Source organism: Thalassophryne amazonica, chromosome 12 (genome assembly GCF_902500255.1).
Source record: "Thalassophryne amazonica chromosome 12, fThaAma1.1, whole genome shotgun sequence".
NCBI lineage: Eukaryota > Metazoa > Chordata > Actinopteri > Batrachoidiformes > Batrachoididae > Thalassophryne > Thalassophryne amazonica.
The window spans coordinates 25,355,334-25,374,970 of record NC_047114.1 but is presented as its reverse complement, the minus strand read 5'-3'; the positions used below and the strand labels follow the sequence as shown (position 1 = coordinate 25,374,970).

Genomic DNA, 19,637 nt, shown 5'->3' with positions numbered 1-19,637 from the left:
CCAGTGACCCTGAACTCAGTCTCCTCTGTTTTTTTGTTTTGTTTTGTTTGTTTTTAACTATACAAGGGCTTTTACAAAAAAGCTAACTTGAGCAGCCACACAATGGCTAAAACATAAACCATATCTCTACTTTACCTCGGTTTTTCAGTCATTTTTAACCTTTTTTGTTGTTGTTGTAGTTTGTTTTTGGGATGCAGTCGTGTGTGTTTGTTTTATTTCTTTGTGATTTAAGTCTTTCCGAGTTCTCTGATCCAGATGTGTGCTGACACGCCCAGTCACACAGGAGTTGGGTTTTGGATTTGATGTGAGGGCAGCGGGTTAGAGGTCAACCTACAGGTTCATTATTAGTCCAGATGCGGCCTCTCGGGTGGGTTCCTGTTTGGACTTGGATGAAGCAACCTGACGAGTCCCTTTCTTGGGCTTGAAGGTCACCATTTTTGTGGCAGCTATCCGCTGTCCGAGGAGGTGTGTGGTGCTGTCGAAGGGGAGCGCCGCCTGCGGGCAGTGGAAGTCCAGGAGCGTTCGGAACGCTCTGAAGCTAGCGAGGCGGGTCGAAAGCGATGAACAAAACCGTCCAGGAAATCCTGCTGCTGCTGGGTTATGGCTTGGGAGATGAGGCAGGGCAGCGCCTGCAGGCTGCCCGTCACAGAGTCCAGCTTGTCCTCCAGGGTGCCGATGCGTTTGTCCAGCTCCTCGCTGCGCTCCTGCAGCTCCGACACCAAGTCGTACATCACATTCTGGGTCTAAAAACGGAGAGAAGGCGAAGGAGTTTGAGGAGGTGCGAGCAGAGGAGGACAGGGAAGGAAATGAGGAGAAATAATTAATAATGTTTTACAGCTTTACTATTCACAAGTAGAGATGTCATAAAGGACAGGTTAGAAGAATGCTCTTATACTTCAGGTAGTCCAAGATTAACACCGGCAGCAGTGAATTTGGCAAAAAAAAAAATAAAAATGTTATTTTAAGTAAAAGCTGTAAAGCAAGCACATGGAAAAAAAAAATATCTTTAAGACTGCTGCAAAACTGATTTTTGCCACTTTCAGACTTCAGACTTCAGAATTCAGATTGATAACTCATAGTTGTTTATCCAAATATAATGTTTAATAAACAGTGGGGTGTCCTTAGAGGCCACCAGACCAAAGGTTTGGAAAGGAAAGAAACCAAAAAAAAAAGCTAATTTCAAGCTAGATGTAACTTGACAATCAAACGTAAGTTGAAAAAGCAGGAAGGCTTTGTTCAGCCCGGTGTCGCAGACCGAACGCCACCCCCCCCCCAAAAAAACGCCTTTGCTGTGCATGCATCATTTGGGACCACAGCACCTCATCTGAGACAGACTCTCTTCACCCAAAGTGATCAAAGGGAATAATGGGATTATTAAAGAGATGACAACCTCTTAAATCATTCTAAAGTCACTTTTAAGCAGAAACTAGGCCATTTTAAGCAGAAATAAGGCAAAACGCGATGATGCTTTGAAATGACCGACGCGCATTCAACACATCAGCTAGCAGCTTGTGTAGCCGCACTCTGATCACTTCCTCTGTCTTTTATGATGAAATAATGCTGAATTCATGTCGTTGAGATAGATGATGACTGGAGTGCAGCTTTAAACAGAAACGAGGTGATAACCCGTGAACCGTGGCTAATGACGCATGTGCAGTGAAGTCAAGGCAGACCAGTTTCTAGGGGGGACGTTCGGCCGGCGACACTGGCAGTTCAAATCCTCAGGCATATGTGAGTCAAATGTGATCTCACTGATTGACTCTTCTTATTATGTATAAAACAAGGGACCAGATCCAGTGTGTGTGTGTGTGTGTGTGGGTGTAGCAGTCCTCATCTGCTGTCTGATCCACAGTGGTTTCTATAATGAAAGTCACACACATGGAAACAATCACAAGACCGCCACCCGGTGTCCGAACACTGCAACTAAACATATTCAGAGCTCTGTGACTCACAGGATGTGAACATTAATAATAACAGCGAATGAATTTACATATCATTTTGCACAAGGTGATGGTTCACTCCACCAAAGGAGCCATTAAAAAACTAGAGACATTTGTCATGAAATGCCCCACGCGCAGTACTATTTTCCATGTAAAGTGCAGTAATATGTACATGTGTGGGGTCGGTATTTGGTTGAACCCTCATGTGTTTGATGTAAACTGGGATACACAGTGGAAAAATTGGAGATTGACATTATATTTATTTAGAGGATGTGGCCAACAGTGACCATAAAAAGTCAGTAGCCTTCGAACAAATGCAACTATTGGTAATTTTTTAAAAGTAGGTCAAGGTCACTGGACTTTAAACCCATGCAAAGTACTCCTCCAAGGCATGTACCCACCAAATATGAAGTTTTTGCAAGCAATAGGTGCCGAAGTACATTGCGTCAAACAAATTTCAGGCAAAGGTTTTGACAGTTGTGACCACTGGTGACCTTGAAAAGTAAGTCAACGCCACTGACCTTCGAACCCATGCGAAGTACTCCTCCAAGACATGTACCCACCAAATATGAAGTTTCTTTGAGCAAAAGGTGCTGAGCTACGTTGCGGCAAAGGATTTGGCAGTTGTGACCACTGGTGACCTTGAAAAGTAGGCCAAGGTCCCCGGCCTTCGAACCCATGTGAAGTACTCCTCCAAGACATGTACCCACCAAATATGAAGTTTCTGTGAGCAATAGGTGCCGAGCTACGTTTGGCGAACGAATTGCGGATGGATGGACAGACAGAAGGATGGATGGACAACCCGGATGCTATATGCCCCTCCTCGCGGCGTAAGTGCCGCGCGGGGCATAAAAATGCACGCCCGTGCACACACACACACACACACACAAACAAAAAAAGTAAAAACTGAAATGTGCAATGCAAAAATACAGTTTGGGGAAAAACTGCTTTAACAAAGATGAATGATGTGGAAAGTTTCAGAAGCAGCTGAAACGCTCACTCACTCATCTTCATCCGCTTACTCCAATTAAGGGTCACAGGGGGCTGGAGCCTATCCCAGCAGTCATAGGGTATGAGGCGGAGTACACACCAGACAGGACGCCAGTCTGTCGCAGGGCCACATACAGACAAACAAACACATCCATCATTTGAGCTGTTCAAAAATCTGGATGCGGATGACATCCGCCTTACATACTCCAAACATACTCAATTCATACACAATACATACTCACTCTATGCGCTGTATATCTGCTGTTAACCGCTGATATCTGCAACTGATGGGGATTTGCGGCTTTGGCAGCGGACTGGGACAGTGTGTAAAACAGATATATATCGTTCCCATCACATCCACATCACAAACTAAAATATGTTGTAGCGAATGCATACAAATTGACCACGAATAAAGCGTTTTTATTACATCTGCTTTGCTTTGATTTGTGGACAATCTGTGAATGCATAACAAACATGTCACATAAACCCAAAGTACTATATGTGGCAGAAAGCAACATACCTGCCAGTCAGTGCCGGTCCGGCTGTGTAAATCCACAAAGATGTAATAGCTGCTGCAATCCAGTACTTTTATTTAACACCAGCAAAAGGAGCAAAAGCCACAACTCATGCTGAAGTCTGTTTTCTGTGACACTCTCAAAAAAAAAAAAAAGAAAAAAAAAAAAGAACACCCTCCCACACCCCTAGCCTCACATCCCCTCCCACTCCCCAAACTCATGAACAGTTAACCCTCGCATGACAACACTCTGTGATCAACTTGTCCAAGTCCAGCAAATGCTCCAGAGGCTGTATTGTTGGTGTGAATAGTGATGCCAAAAGGAGCGAGTGCGCTTCTTTTATGACGGCAATGCAGATGCCGTGCACATGCAACACATGCACGATGCATTCATAATACACCCGTAATACTGCCGTGATAATCTCAATGTGTTGGATCAGTTTCCTCACTACATGCATAACGCATGTAGTACCATAACGCATAACCGTGATTGTTCATCATACAGTAGTGTTCAGAATAATAGTAGTGCTATGTGACTAAAAGGATTAATTGGGTTTTGAGTATATTTCTTATTGTTACATGGGAAACAAGTTACCAGTAGATTCAGTAGATTCTCACAAATCAAACAAGACCAAGCATTCATGATATGCACACTCTTAATGCTATGAAACTGGGCTATTAGTAAAAAAAGTAGAAAAGGGGGTGTTCACAATAATAGCAGTGTGGCATTCAGTCAGTGAGTTTGTCAATTTTGTGGAACAAACAGGTGTGAATGAGGTGTCCCCTATTTAAGGATGAAGCCAGCACCTGTTGAACATGCTTTTCTTTTTGAAAGCCTGAGGAAATTGGAACGGTCAAGACATTGTTCAGAACATTAAAAAGTTGATTGGAGAGGGGAAAACTTATAAGCAGGTGCAAAAATTTATAGGCTATTCATCTACAATAATCTCCAGTGCTTTAAAATGGACAAAAAAAAAAAAAAAAAAAAAGACGCGTGGAAGAAAACGGAAAACAACCATCAAAATGGATAGAAGAATAACCAGAATGGCAAAGGCTCACCCATTGATCAGCTCCAGGATGATCAAAGACAGTCTGGAGTTACCTGTAAGTGCTGTGACAGTTATAAGACGCCTGTGTGAAGCTAATTTATTTGCAAGAATCCCCCGCAAAGTCCCTCTGTTAAATAAAAGATGTGCAGAAGAGGTTACAATTTGCCAAAAAACACATCAACTGGCCTAAAGAGAAATGGAGGAATATTTTGTGGACTGATGAGGGTAAAACTGTTCTTTTTGGGTCCAAGGGCCACAGACAGTTTGTGAGATGACCCCAGAACTCTGAATTCAAGTCACAGTTCACAGTGAAGACAGTGAAGCATGGTGGTGCAAGCATCATGATATGGGCATGTTTCTCCTACTATGGTGTTGGGCCTATATGAGGGCTGTCCGTAAAGTATAGGTCCTTTTTATTTTTTTCAAAAACTATATGGATTTCATTCATATGTTTTTACGTCAGACATGCTTGAACCCTCGTGCGCATGCGTGAGTTTTTCCATGCCTGTCGGTGACGTCATTCGCCTGTGAGCACTCCTTGTGGGAGGAGTCGTCCAGCCCCTCGTCGGAATTCCTTTGTCTGAGAAGTTGCTGAGAGACTGGCGCTTTGTTTGATCAAAATTTTTTCTAAACCTGTGAGACACATCGAAGTGGACATGGTTCGAAAAATTAAGCTGGTTTTCAGTGAAAATTTTAACAGCTGGTGAGAGATTTTGAGGTGATTCTGTCGCTTTAAGGACTTTTCACAGTGCGAGACGTCGCGCAGCGCTCTCAGGCAGCGTCATCAGCCTGTTTCAAGCTTAAAACCTCCACATTTCAGGCTCTATTGATCCAGGACGTCGTGAGAGAACAGAGACATTTCAGAAGAAGTCGGTTTCAGCATTTTATCCGGATATTCCACTGTTAAAGGAGATTTTTTTAATGAAACACGTGCGGACGGGTCTGCGCGTCGGGACGCAGCCGACGCGGCGGCACAGGAAAAACACCTCCGTGTTGATAACCATTTGTTAAAATCCAGTTGGCTTTTGATGGCTTTCAGTGGAGTGAGTATATGAGAAATTGTTTATCAGCTGGAGATGTTCCAACTTGTCCTCAAGGCTTCCAACAGAGGTGTTACATCCGGGACTCATTAGCTGCCGGGCTGATCCGGAACTCCACCTCCCCGATGGGGGCAGGTTTCTTTTTTGTGGGCAAGAAAGATGGCGGACTCCGTCCATGCATTGATTACAGGGGGCTGAATGAGATTACGGTTTGCAATCGATACCCGTTGCCATTGTTGGATTCCGTGTTCACCCCCCTGCATGGAGCCAAAATCTTTACTAAGCTGGATCTTAGAAATGCGTATCACCTGGTTCGGATCCGGAAGGGAGACGAATGGAAGACGGCATTTAACACCCCGTTAGGTCACTTTGAGTACCTGGTCATGCCGTTCGGCCTCACCAACACCCCCGCGATGTTCCAAGCCTTGGTTAACGACGTCTTGCGGGACTTCCTGCACCGATTCGTCTTCGTATATCTGGACGATATTCTTATCTTTTCTCCGGATCCTGAGACCCATGTCCAGCATGTACGTCAGGTCCTGCAGCGGTTGTTAGAGAACCGACTGTTTGTGAAGGGCGAGAAGTGCGAGTTTCACTGCACGTCTTTGTCCTTCCTGGGGTTTATCATCCCCTCTAACTCCGTCGCCCCTGATCCGGCCAAGGTTGCGGCGGTGAGAGATTGGCCCCAACCAACAAGCCGTAGGAAGCTGCAGTTCCTCGGCTTCGCTAATTTCTATAGGAGGTTCATTAAGGGCTACAGTCAGGTAGTTAGCCCCCTGACAGCCCTGACCTCTCCAAAAGTCCCCTTCACCTGGTCGGATCGGTGCGAAGCCGCGTTCAAGGAGTTGAAACGACGGTTCTCTACTGCGCCAGCTTTGGTGCAGCCCGACCCTAGCCGCCAGTTCGTGGTTGAAGTGGACGCCTCTGACTCAGGGATAGGAGCCGTGCTGTCCCAGAGCGGAGAGACCGATAAGGTTCTTCACCCGTGTGCCTACTTTTCACGCAGGTTGACCCCGGCTGAACGGAACTATGACGTCGGCAATCGAGAACTCCTTGCGGTGAAAGAGGCTCTTGAGGAGTGGAGACACCTGTTGGAGGGAGCGTCTGTGCCGTTCATGGTTTTCACTGACCATCGGAACCTGGAGTATATCAGGACCGCCAAGCGGCTGAACCCCAGGCAAGCCCGCTGGTCACTGTTCTTCGGGCGTTTTGACTTCCGGATCACCTATCGCCCCGGGACCAAAAACCAGAGGTTGGATGCCTTGTCCCAGGTACACGAAGAGGAGGTCAAAACTGCACTGTCGGATCCACCAGAGCCCATCCTGCCAGAGTCCACTATCGTGGCCACCCTCACCTGGGACGTGGAGAAGATCGTCCGGGAGGCCCTGGCACGGAGCCCGGACCCAGGTACAGGTCCGAAGAACCGTTTATACGTCCCACCAGAGGCCAGAGCTGCAGTCTTGGACTTCTGTCACGGTTCCAAGCTCTCCTGTCATCCAGGGGTGCGAAGGACCGTGGCAGTTGTCCGGCAGCGCTTCTGGTGGGCGTCTATGGAGGCCGACGTCCGGGAGTATATCCAGACCTGCACCACCTGTGCCAGGGGCAAGGCAGACCATAAAAGGTCCCAAGGACTTCTCCAGCCGTTACCGGTGCCTCATCGCCCCTGGTCCCACATCGGACTGGATTTCGTCACGGGCCTCCCGCCGTCCCAGGACAACACCACCATCTTCACGATAGTGGACCGATTCTCCAAGGCGGCCCACTTCGTGGCCCTCCCGAAGCTCCCAACAGCCCAGGAGACAGCAGACCTCCTGGTCCACCACGTCGTCCGTCTGCATGGGATACCCACCGACATCGTCTCTGACCGTGGTCCCCAGTTCTCCTCACACGTCTGGAGGAGCTTCTGCAGGGAACTGGGGGCCACCGTGAGCCTCTCGTCCGGGTACCATCCACAGACGAACGGACAGGCAGAGCGGGCCAACCAGGAACTGGAACAGACCCTCCGCTGCGTAACATCCGCGCACCCGACGGCCTGGAGTAACCATCTGGCCTGGATCGAGTATGCGCATAACAGCCAGGTGTCTTCTGCCACCGGCCTCTCCCCATTTGAGGTGTGTTTGGGGTACCAGCCCCCATTATTTCCCGTGGTGGAGGGAGAGGTCGGTGTGCCCTCGGTCCGGGCCCATCTTCTGAGGTGCCGTCGGGTGTGGCGCACCGCCCGTTCTGCCTTGTTGAAAGCCCGGACGAGGGCCAAGACCCATGCAGACCGCCGGCGGTCACCGGCCCCTGCATACCAGCCCGGGCAGGAGGTGTGGTTGTCAACGAAGGACATCCCCCTGCAAGTACAGTCTCCTAAATTGATGGACAGGTTCATCGGCCCCTTTTGTATCCTCAAAGTCCTCAGCCCTGCCACAGTGAAGCTCCAGCTCCCAGCTTCACTGCGGATCCACCAGGTCTTCCATGTTTCCAGGATCAAACCTCACCACACCTCACCCCTCTGTGCTCCCGGTCCGGCGCCGCCTCCTGCCCGGATCATTGACGGGGAGCTGGCTTGGACAGTGCGCCGGCTCCTGGACGTCCGTCGAATGGGCCGGGGGTTCCAATATCTGGTGGACTGGGAAGGGTATGGACCCGAAGAACGCTCCTGGGTGAAGAGGAGCTTCATCCTGGATCCGGCCCTCCTGGCCGACTTCTACCACCGACACCCCGACAAACCTGGTCGGGCGCCAGGAGGCGCCCATTGAGGGGGGGGTCCTGTTGTGTGGGCCGCCAGAAGAGGAGGTACTGCTGGCCCACCACCAGAGGGCGCCCTGCCTGAAGTGCGGGCTTCAGGCACGAGAGGGCGCTGCCGCCACGGACACAGCCGGGAGTGACAGCTGTTACTCATTACTTCCTGACAGCTGTCACTCATTCTTCATCATCTCACTCCATAAAACCCAGACGTCATCTCCACCTCATCGCCGAGATATCATACTTCATTGGAGGTAATATTATCAGCCATTTGTGTTTATCTTAAGCTGTATATTGTGAGTGTTTGCAGGAGTACCGGTCCCTCTTCCTGTGGAGGCTGAGTGAGTGCAGGACGGCACTCTTTTCCTCTGAGGGATTACTGTAAATACATCAGCATTCTGAGTGAGAGGTGGAGGTGGCATTCCCACCGTTGTTGTTACTGGGTGTACACATACCCACACTTGACTGTCTTTGTTCTCGCCAGCAGTACCAGATCCGACAGACGGGGACGGTGATCACCTGGGAATTCGGGACTTGGCGGCTCCAGTATTCACCAGGTTCTGTGGCGGCGGAAATCGTGTGGTTCCGGCTCTTCTCAGGACAGACGTCTTCTATCCTCGAGCCTGCCCACACATCACCTTTGTGGATTGACTGTAATTATATTCTGAGATTGTCTGTATATTCGTTGTGCACATTCCACAACATTAAATTGTTACTTTTTGGCTCATCTATTGGCCGTTCATTTGCGCCCCCTGTTGTGGGTCCGTGTCACTACACTTTCACAACAATTTCAAGAAGCTCATTGAGATCTGTGAAGCTTTCATAGGAATATTTTATTTTAACACTTTTATAAGTTTAACAAAATGATGTGTATGTGCACATCAACAGTTACATTTGCACGCAAATGTCCACATTTCACATACAGAATAAATTCCACTTATTTCCTTGTGTGCACCACATCTGTAATTTATCCTCATATTTGGCCCTTGTGCGTAGCTTATTATACAAGCAATGCACTGCTTCATGTGTGTTCTTACTGTCATAAAACTCAGTTTTACTGTAGAGAGAGCATGGTCTAAAATTACAATGAAACTAAAATAAATGCTCATGAAGCAGTATCGTGGCACTGCCTTACCTGGGGTGAGGGTGGCACAGTTACCATTTGTAATATTAAGAATCTGATTTTGGGTCACGTGAAGTTGCTCCTTTAATTCCAGTTGTCTGCCTGAAGCAGCCTGTGCTCGCAGGCTGACAGAGCACTTTAAATGGGAGATGTATGGTTTTAGCAAGTCAGCACAGATTGAATCTTTCCAACATATTTACAGCCAGAGAAGAACTTGCTCACTCACATTAATTAAAATTATTCTTGGTGCTGACTGTACCACAGTAATAGAAGTAATGTCCGACATGGAACTGCATTCACACCGCTTACAGTCTTTTTTCTTTTTCTATACAAAAGCAGCGAGTACGCTTCTGTGGAATATTTCTTAAAGTCAACTGATTCAAAACTGTATCACCTCTCAATAGACATAATGTCTATGATGACAATTTTTCTAATAAATAATCAAAGCAAAACTCTCCAAAAATAATATAGACAATACAGACACAAGTAGAAACTCATAGCAACAAAAGCCATAAGAACAATGTATGGCCTGTAGAGAACAGGTGATCACTTTGACAGTACTTTTTTTTTTAACAAGATTCAAGAAAATTTCACATTCTTAAATGTCTCTTGGAGTTCATTTAATTCAATTAGTCATACATACAATCACTACAGTGCTGTATGGCAATTAAGCCCTCTGAAATTTTGAAAATTATTGAACCTTAACACAAAGATGTGCTCAGTAATTTTCACGTTCAAGGGGCAAAGATCAAGGTCATGTCAGAAGGTCAAAGTCTGGCCTAATGCAAAAAGACGGTGAATTTTGTAATCAGAGGTGGTTGACCCACTGTTCCTATTAGACATGAACAGATTTGTGTCATCTGACTGCCACCTGCTGGGCATCTCTGGGTTTTGCAGAAAATAAACTAAGCACACACGATGGAAATTACCTTGAAATGATCTTTTTCTTTGCTCCAGCAACTGCTGCTTATAATGAAACAAAACGCTAAAGCATGCAGCCGTGAATTAAGTAAAATTATTGTCTGTCTGCAAAGTTTTTGAGTGGCACAGTGGATAAGTGTTTAGCACCGTTGCCTCACAGCAAGAAGGTCCTGGGGTCGTGTCCCGCCTGGTTCTTTCTGTGTGGAGTTTACATGTTCTCCCTGTGTTCATATGGGTTCCCTCCCACTTTCAAAGATATGCAGGTTCAGTGAACTGGAAACTTTAAATTGAGCGTGAGTGTGACTGAGTGTGTCTATATGTGGCATTATATATAACAGCTGAGTGGATCCTTGTCATTTGATTGGTGCTTTGTATGTCACATGACATGGATATTTGTGTTGCGTTGCATTTAGTGTGCAATTTGGTTCTATATGTTTTGTACCATTGCACGCTGCGAGCCCCACCCACGCACACACGAGTGGAGGCAGCGTTTATTTTGCTGACAGACGACGATTTGAATAAACTAATTGATGGTGCTAATTATTCTAACACACACAAAAATCCACAAAGCTGTAAGCCATCTGGAGGCATGAAGAGGATGAAGTTAGGATGAAAATCTGGACAAATTTCTGACGTGATTTTTCGCTGCAGTGAAGAAGCACGTCAAAGCAGCAGTGATGCACACCAAAATGTAAGTCCCTTTTCTGTTGTTTATAAATTAATATAATATCAAATGACAAGGATCTATTTTAGTTGTCATATAAAACAAATAATGAATGTTTATGAGTTCAATGGTACGAATATTTCATGAGATGAATGTTCCGTCGCTGAATGGAACATTCCATCATACTTGGCTGCATTAAAAAGTGGGAGCAATATTATGCATTAGGCTGAGGGAAGCTCTATATAAGACTATACAATAACACCATATTTAATGCTGTGCAGCAATCCAACATTTGTGATTTTTATATATTTAGTGTAATTTACTTTAGCCTGGCAAAACAGACCCATTCACTTTGTGAATAAATTTGTTTCATAAATGGCTGTGCCAGACTGCTGAGATAGGCTCCAGACCCCCATCACCCTTAAGTGGAGTAAGAGGGTATAGAAAATGAATGAATGGCTCTGCCAGCCTAATTTTACCCTGCAATAGACAGCAAACCTGAAAACCAAATTGATGCATGTCAAAACAGCATAGTGCATTCAGCTGTGTACACATAATAATAATAATAATAATTTTGTTTATTTAGCACTTTAACACTGGCAAAGTACTTCACAGATCAAAATGCAATAAAAACAACAGTCTATCACTAGTTAATAATAATTAAAATTGAAACAAATAATAAAAGTACATAGAAGGGGGCAGTGGCCACGTGGATGGTGCACTTGATTTCAGCGCAGAAGGTTCCTAGTTCAAACCCTACCCCTTCCACCTTTCTCCATGTAATGTGGATTTGTGTCAAGAATTGTATCCTGTGTAAAACTTGTGCCAATTCAACATGCAGATCCACCTCAGATTTGCTGTGGCCACCCCGAGTGCAAACAAAGGAGCAGCCAAAGGGACTTACTTTAATAAAAGTACATAGAAAACAGAGATAAAACAATTTATTATATGGCTACAACGGTATGCACTCTCTGATTGGCTGATTTCAGGCCTGATATTTTCTCATATCAGACAGTCGGTCCAGATCACGTATCAGATTTGCGACTTTTTTTTCTTACAATTTTCACTGAGCAAAATAAAACAAAAGAAAAAGTGAACAAAGAAATTATTAGTGATGAAGAGGAGCATTCTGCGAGCGAATTTTATTGCACTGAGTTTAAATGGAAGGAGCAAACGAGCTTGAAATGGACATGCAAAATGTAGACCAACAAGGTGAAAACACCGATCCAGACAGCTATATAATAAGCAAATTATTTACCTTGCTTGCTTAGCCTGTATGGGAATATCAGACCTCGGCCTGATATTTTCCCATACAGACCTCATGCTCGGTTAATAATCTTTTAATACAATCAAATAATTCCCACAATCAACAATTGTAGGCAGCAGAGGAAAAAGTATTTCCGGGCTAGATTTAAAACTGTGTGTATATATATATATATATATATATATATATATATATAAATAAAATTGCAAGTAAGTCTGTTTGCAGTGGTGGGCACAGTTCCACTAATTTGCTAACCGCTAACTAGCAAAGCTAACTTTTTTATTAGCAGATTAGCTTTTCAGCTAACTTCAAAAACCATCAGTGGACCAATTAGCTTCCGCAAAATTTTGTTTTGCTAACTTTTAGTCTACTAACGTTTTTTTTTTTTTTTTTTGCCGTAGTAAGTGAAGCCAAATGGACAAAAACATTTGTAACCCCTAAAATCACACGTTAGTTCCTGTCTGTTGTATTTTTCAGCTGTGAGGAGCTGAGCTCAACCCTACCCCAGCAGAAGGGACCTGGCTGCTACAAAGAAAAAAAGTAATTTACATTAACAGCATACAGTGGCCCTGATGTGGGAAAAAGGCATAAACAGAAATGTCTGAGCATGGATTTTGACCCAAAATGCATAGAACACCGCCATCTGCTGGAGGGGAGTGTAAATAGCATCCAACTGTCATACAGTTGCCATTCGGTGTGCTGTATCACACTTAAACAGAATTTTCACAAATGAAAAAAAAAACATCCATCCATCCATTTTCTTCCGCTTTATCTGGAGTCGGGTCGCAGGGGCAGCAGCTCAAGCAAAGCCGCCCAGACCTCCCGATCCACACACACCTCCCCCAGCTCCTCCGGGGGAACCCCAAGGCGTTCCCAAGCCAGCCGAGAGATGTAATCCTTCCAGCGTGTCCTGGGTCTTCCCAGGGGCCTCCTCCCAATCGGATGTGCCCGGAACACCTCTCCAGCGAGGCGTCCAGGGGGCATCCGGAAAAGATGCCCGAGCCACCTCCACTGACTCCTTTCAACGTGGAGGAGTAGCGACTCGACTCCGAGCTCCTCCCGAGTGACCGAGCTCCTCACCCTATCTCTAAGGGAGCGCCCAGCCACCCTGCGGAGGAAACTCATCTCGGCCGCTTGTACCCGCGATCTCGTTCTTTCGGTCATGAGCCAAATCTCATGACCATAGGTGAGGATCGGAACGTAGATCGATTGGTAAATCGAGAGCTTTGCCCCCTTAATCAGCTTCACTCTCTTCACCAAAAAAAAAAAAAACATATTTACAAAAACAGATTTATTTGCAAACACCAACACACGTTACAGTAACTTGTGTGTTGTTTTTTTTTTACAACCCACCAACCAGTGATGAGGAGGCTCAATTTTCCATAATGCCTTTTGGAATCTGTGAGTTTTAATGCTCAAACTTTCAGAAATTTGTATTATTTTCACTTTGTAAAAATGACAAAGTTAACGCTAATATCAATAAACCGTCCGGAATTAGTTTGGTTTTAAAATAAAACCATAAGTCAAACCTGCTTTTCTATTTATGCCTTTTGCCCACGTCTGGTGGACTGTATGCTGTGAATGTAAATGACTCTTCCTTACAGCATTGAACAGGGCACTGACTCATTGTTTGTTTGTGATCGCCTTTGATTCTACTCAGAAGCATCGGTGGTGCTTAAACTCAAAACCAGCTTGTCAATAGCTGACAGTCTACCAGAGTCAATACTAAAAGTTAGCGGTTATTGGTTAGCTGTAGCTTCCACTTTTTGAATTCTGTTATAAAAGTTAACTTTTCAGTTAACGGATTAGCGGTTATCGAAGCTAATGTTTTGGTCATCTGTGCCCGCCACTGTCTGGTTGGCTTCTCCCTTGTTTCACTCCGGGATGCCACAGCAAATCTGAACACTCATTTGGAACATTTCACACCAAATATTCTTGCTGACACAACTCCACACTACATAGAGAATGAGCAGGGGTGACCTTGAGCCAAGGAACTTTCCATTTTGGAAACAAGAACACTAATCGCTTGGCCACCACCCCTGCCTCTGTAATTCAGACTTGGAAGCAAAGCTGCAGTATCACTGTAGCTCAGATCACAGTCAAACTGCTGGTCAGAGCCAACAGTATCAAATAAATGTGGCATTGTCAATGAAGTTGCACTGGGGCAATGACATGCTGCAAATATTATTGTGTATTTTTTGAATGCTTTGCTGTGTTTTGCATACGCCCCAACAAAATGAGGACTGTGATGTAAATTATGACTGTGACATCTATCAGGAACACGTAGTGTCAACAGCTAGTCCTACATTATGTGGTTGAAGAGTTACTCCTCTATAGGGCCTCCAAAGAGACACAGAGCCGTTGAACCACTGCAGGTTGCAAGCAGAAAGATCTGACCACTGGGCAGAGCAAAGGTAAGTGAACACACATTAAAGGAGGCGGCCTTCAAACCTTTAAAAATACACATTGAAGTGCAAATGTCATCCACATCAAATGAGTCTGCAGGCATGCCTTTGTAACCCGTCTCCACTCCGCTCTGCTGGGTCAGCTGACATGCAGCAGCTTACTGAGGCGTGACTGCCTCCACTTTCTCTGGCAGGATGCTGTTTATTGTTGTATGTTCAATTTCAATTTTTCCATTGACAGCAGGTAGTCCTCCCTGTGATCTAGGCACAGCTAAATAACCCAATTGCTTTGCCATGTAGACCCTTTAGATGTATATGTAAAACCTTTCTACACTCACTGTTGAGACGATTAGCTGAGAGAGCTTGGTCTTACTTCGAAGTACTCACATTGTGCTAATTTTTCAGATATATTAATAAAAGTAATTTGTGGAACAGAGTTTTCAGCAATGGGGAAATGGATGATGGTGGGGGTCTGGACATACTAATGGGGACCTGGAAGTGACCATAGGACTAGATGTGTTTTATTCACACAAGGTCATTCTGCCTAATGTGCAATGTACAGTCATGCACACCACACAATGCACTGTATATATTCCCACACTGTCAGCCATGTCACTTCCCTGAATCCAGAATATATAAAGGAATAATAAGTTTTTGTTTTCTGATGAATCCCCTGCTGGTGTGACAAGCTCAGTAAACCAAAACATTAAAGACACGTATTGGATGGCAGATCGTATGATGCACGTTACAAGTCCACTAAGCCCCCAGAGAGTGTGTACTTGTATCAGGTTGAAAACTGTGAAAACATGCATTTGTGATTAACAGAACAATTCTATGATAAATAAATTAATAAATAAATAAAATACCAGAAAAATACTGTCACATTTACAGTATAAATCCATTGTAATTTGCAAAATTGTATACAGGGAGAATGGGGTAAAGGCAGCCTTGAAGAGGGGATACTCTGGGAAGAAAGTGCACAAACTGCTTCCACCACTATTCTTCCAGATAGTCCGAAAATGTAGTGAACTGCAAAATCCATTTTATCCTGTTAATATATAGCCTAGTCAATTGTTAATTTTTTTTAGAACTACTCATATTGACATACTTTGTACAAATACAATAAAAAAAATATGTTAATATGGAAATATGATATACAATTCTTTACATTTTCAGAGTTCCTATTGTGTGGCAGCACAGTGCACAAAAAGTAATTGTCCTCATCTCCTAAGCGAAATATCCCACGTTCAAGGCTGCCAGAGTTTTATTAGAATAACCAGATCAACATGTGGGTCCTAAGCCAAACTGCCTGTGGTGGCCCAAAATGGGAACACCAAAATCTAATTGAATGTACAATAACTAACAATTGCCTTTCAATTCATCAGAAATAATTAGTTTAACAACAACATAATAATGTTCATTTAGAAAAAATATATTGGATTTACAGTTTAAAAATGTAGCTTCTTATTTTGATTTATGATTTATTTATTGAATTATATATTTTTTGTAAATAACGAGATTAACAAACAGTAATTGTCTTCATCTCCCAAGCAAAATATCCCACATTCAAGGCTGCCAGAGTTTTATTAGAAAAACCAGATCAACATGTGGGTCCTAAGCCAAACTGTCTGTGGTGACCCAAAATGGGAACACCAAAATCTCATTGAATGTATTTATTGAATTATATATTTTTGTAAATAACAACCGAATAATAGGGTAAAGTGTATAGGTTGTTCTGTAAAGGTATTCACATATTTTTGCTGTATTTTTTTTTATGTAATTATCTTGACAACCATCGTTGTCATTTTAAACAGTAAGTGATTCATGAATGTTGGTTTTAAAATACCTTTTCTTGCAAGGGGTTAGCTTAATTCATTGAGAGAGAAGTGACATGTTCCAATTTCCAAAATAAATCAGTAATTTTATAACTCCTTCATGAGAGAAATAGGGATCTCATAAGGCCAATGCAAAGGAGTTACCGGCCATCCTGATGCCATGGAGTCTGACAGTTAGTATTTAATGACTCTGAGTGAGAGCAAATTGGCGATTTTTAAGAATAAAATCAACTTTTGTCAAGAACTCCAAACAAAAATGGCATAGCTACATGCATACATCACCACATTTCTGTGTCATTTGCTTAAACATTTTTGAGGACCTCCTTTATTTTGTCTCTAGTCAGTACTGTAGTTGCATGAATCCATGCAACAGCATAACTGACACATAAAAAGGTATTTACTTTCAATCTTTATTTTTAATTATCAGCATATTAAGAAGTGGTGCAAGTATCTTGAATGCCATGCAAAAAATAAAAGGTATCCCTACATAGTGCCTTGAGGAACACCACACAGAAATTTCCATCTTCAGAATGCTCCAGGAAATGTAAAAATCCATCTAGCTCACGCTCGTTACAATCCTCCACAACAACCCTCGTTTTAGTTTGAAATACTCATCTGTGACAAAACCCAAAGCTTGATTCATGACCTTTGAATTTCACTTGTATTTGCTCATCTTTTGCATATAATTAACTGATCATACTTGTTAAAGGATTCTGGGCTTACCTTTGCCAGGTCCACCAAGGTGTTGGCCTGATCATTGAGTTTTCTCTGCTCCATCTTCACACTACGCAGTCTGGAGAAAGCAGAGGGATGACAGGATGAAGAGGGTAAAAGAGAAAGTACAGAGGATGGAAAAGGGAAGTGTAGAGAGATATTATAGGACATGAAATGAGAGAGGTTTGTAGGAGTGGGACACAGAGACAAGTTGTTTGGGGTTGTGAAGAAGCAGGAAGGACCAATAAGAAGAGAGGAGGAGAAGATGGGAAAGCAACACATTTATTGTATTAGGTGTGCTCTCTCACTGATTACACAGCACGGAGAGACAGCAATCTGCATGCACAGTAAATACTCCATATGGATTATACATACATATATAAAATATATATATATATGACCATATACTGTATATAAACCAAAGCATTCCTTGTCTTGGTCAATGCAAAACCAAAACATGCAAAAGTACAGAAGCATACTATGCTCAAGACTGTATTTGTCATGTTTTATCATGGCCTTTTTTTTTTTTTAATCGGTCTTTTTCTCATTACAACAAGATCTTTTTCCCCAAACATAGCAGCAATACACTGCAACGGTAACCTTGAGGTCTAATTCACTGCAATGAGCATTAATGTTGACACTAAGGGCCCCTTCACACAAAGTGCAAATTTGGTTGAACTGCACATGAAGTGCGCATGATGCAAGAATCGTATGCAAAACGTAAAATCATAACTGCTTCCAATGCCTCGTACACCTGTTGCTACAACTATTTGCGCACACCAATGGCTGAAAGACAGTGTGTGTGCTGTGAGAGTCCATCGAGAGCCCTCTCACGGCAGGTGTGGCCATTCACACTATCACCACGAAAATAGTCAGCAGACAATCACTGTCGAGCTGGATGTGAAATTTGCCTAAGTTGCAAAAAGCCACACATGTGGTCCATGTGTCTCGCACGTGTGTGCATGTGTCACGCCCCTCCAACACATCTGGTGTGCCGGGGGGGCACGCTTGCATAAAATGCTTATGTCCGTAGAGATCTGATCACATGGGGGCTGGACAGCAAGGTCTGATCGCACACAGCACGGGAAGGGGCCTGTCAGCTGATCACAGCACACTGACAGCTGGATGATGGCTCAGTGCACACATTACAAACACAGAAACCACTGCGAGGACAGTTATATAAATAATTACAACAATCCCTACGTACACAGTTACATAACAAATAATGAAAATGAATGACCACATAACACACAGAGTGACACATTGGTCTGGGCGCTGAACGGACAACATTCCTCTGTGAGGCACGTGTCTCTGCCTGCTGTCCTCACGTGGAAATATATAAAACATCTTTCGCCTTTGCGCCGGGCTGCAGCGGCTGGACACAGCACACCTCGTACATGTCTTTGTTGATTTCAGGCATTTTTCTGCACTCATTACAGGCCAATGATAGTGCAGTGGTAAAGTTTCTGTCTGGTAATCAGAGATTATAGGTTCAAATCCTGTGAGTGACATTATTTTTTATTTATTTATTTTTTTAACCAGGGTTATTTAACTGCGGGGTTCTGTATTGTGTCCCCTTTTATGTATTATTTATATCAACCCAGTGATATTCACTAATTATACAGCTGGTTTTTATTTTATTGTTCTCCACATCAGTGGCGTGATGTGGTGCAGCTGCTCACACTGTGTTCCTGCTCAAAAAACACTGTCGCGTGCACGATCCCAGTGCGACAGTTTGTGCACGCAACAGTGTCTTTCAAGCCTGCCTGTCGGTTCGATGTTTTCATGGTTCACTCATATGAACTGTTTCGCTGTGAATCACCCTGAGTTGTACTTATTTGTATTGTGTGTGAAGGGGCCCTAACTGATGATCTTGTTATAACACAAAAAGACAGTTTTCTAATAGGATTAAGCAGTCACTATTTCATAGGGTTGCAAAATCGTGGGAATTTTCAAAGTTGAAAACCTTCCATCAGAACTAATGGGAATAAACTAATTGGAATATGTGTTGTGTGTGGGCCGCCAGAAGAGGAGGTACTGCTGGCCCACCACCAGTGGGCGCTCTGCCTGAAGTGCGGGCTTCAGGCACGAGAGGGCGCTGCCGCCATGGACACAGCCGGGGGTGACAGCTGTCGCTCATTACCTCTTGACAGCTGTCACCCATCTACTCAACATCATCTCACTCCATAAAGACCAGACGTCATCTCCACCTCATTGCCGAGATATCATACTTCATTGGAGGTAATATCCTCAGCCTTTTGTAAATCTGTTTATTGTGAGTGTTTGCAGGAGAACCGGTCGTTTTTAAGGAGGCTGTGCAAAACGGCGCTCCTTTTCAGCTGAGACCGCTGCAACGCGCTGAGTGTGAGGTGGAGGTGGCATTCCCACCGTTATTGTTACTGGGTGTACACACACCCACACTTGACTGTCTTTGTTCTTCGCCAGCAG

General features: G+C 44.1%; 1 protein-coding gene across 2 annotated transcripts in view; it reads right to left on the bottom strand.

The window, feature by feature from the left end:
- Nucleotides 1-283: 283 nt before the first annotated feature.
- LOC117521603 (small conductance calcium-activated potassium channel protein 2-like) overlaps nucleotides 284-19,637 on the bottom strand; it is a 266,087-nt gene continuing 246,733 nt past the window's right edge. Inside the window, exons 9-10 of one of the 2 annotated variants that reach the window (XM_034182932.1) lie at nucleotides 17,199-17,268; nucleotides 284-743 (exon numbers count right to left, since the gene is read on the bottom strand). In XM_034182932.1, coding sequence (XP_034038823.1) covers nucleotides 447-743; nucleotides 17,199-17,268 — 367 coding nt within the window. In that variant the 3' untranslated portion in view covers nucleotides 284-446. The remainder of the gene's footprint in view (nucleotides 744-17,198; nucleotides 17,269-19,637) is intronic. The other variant, XM_034182931.1, reaches the window with a different exon arrangement.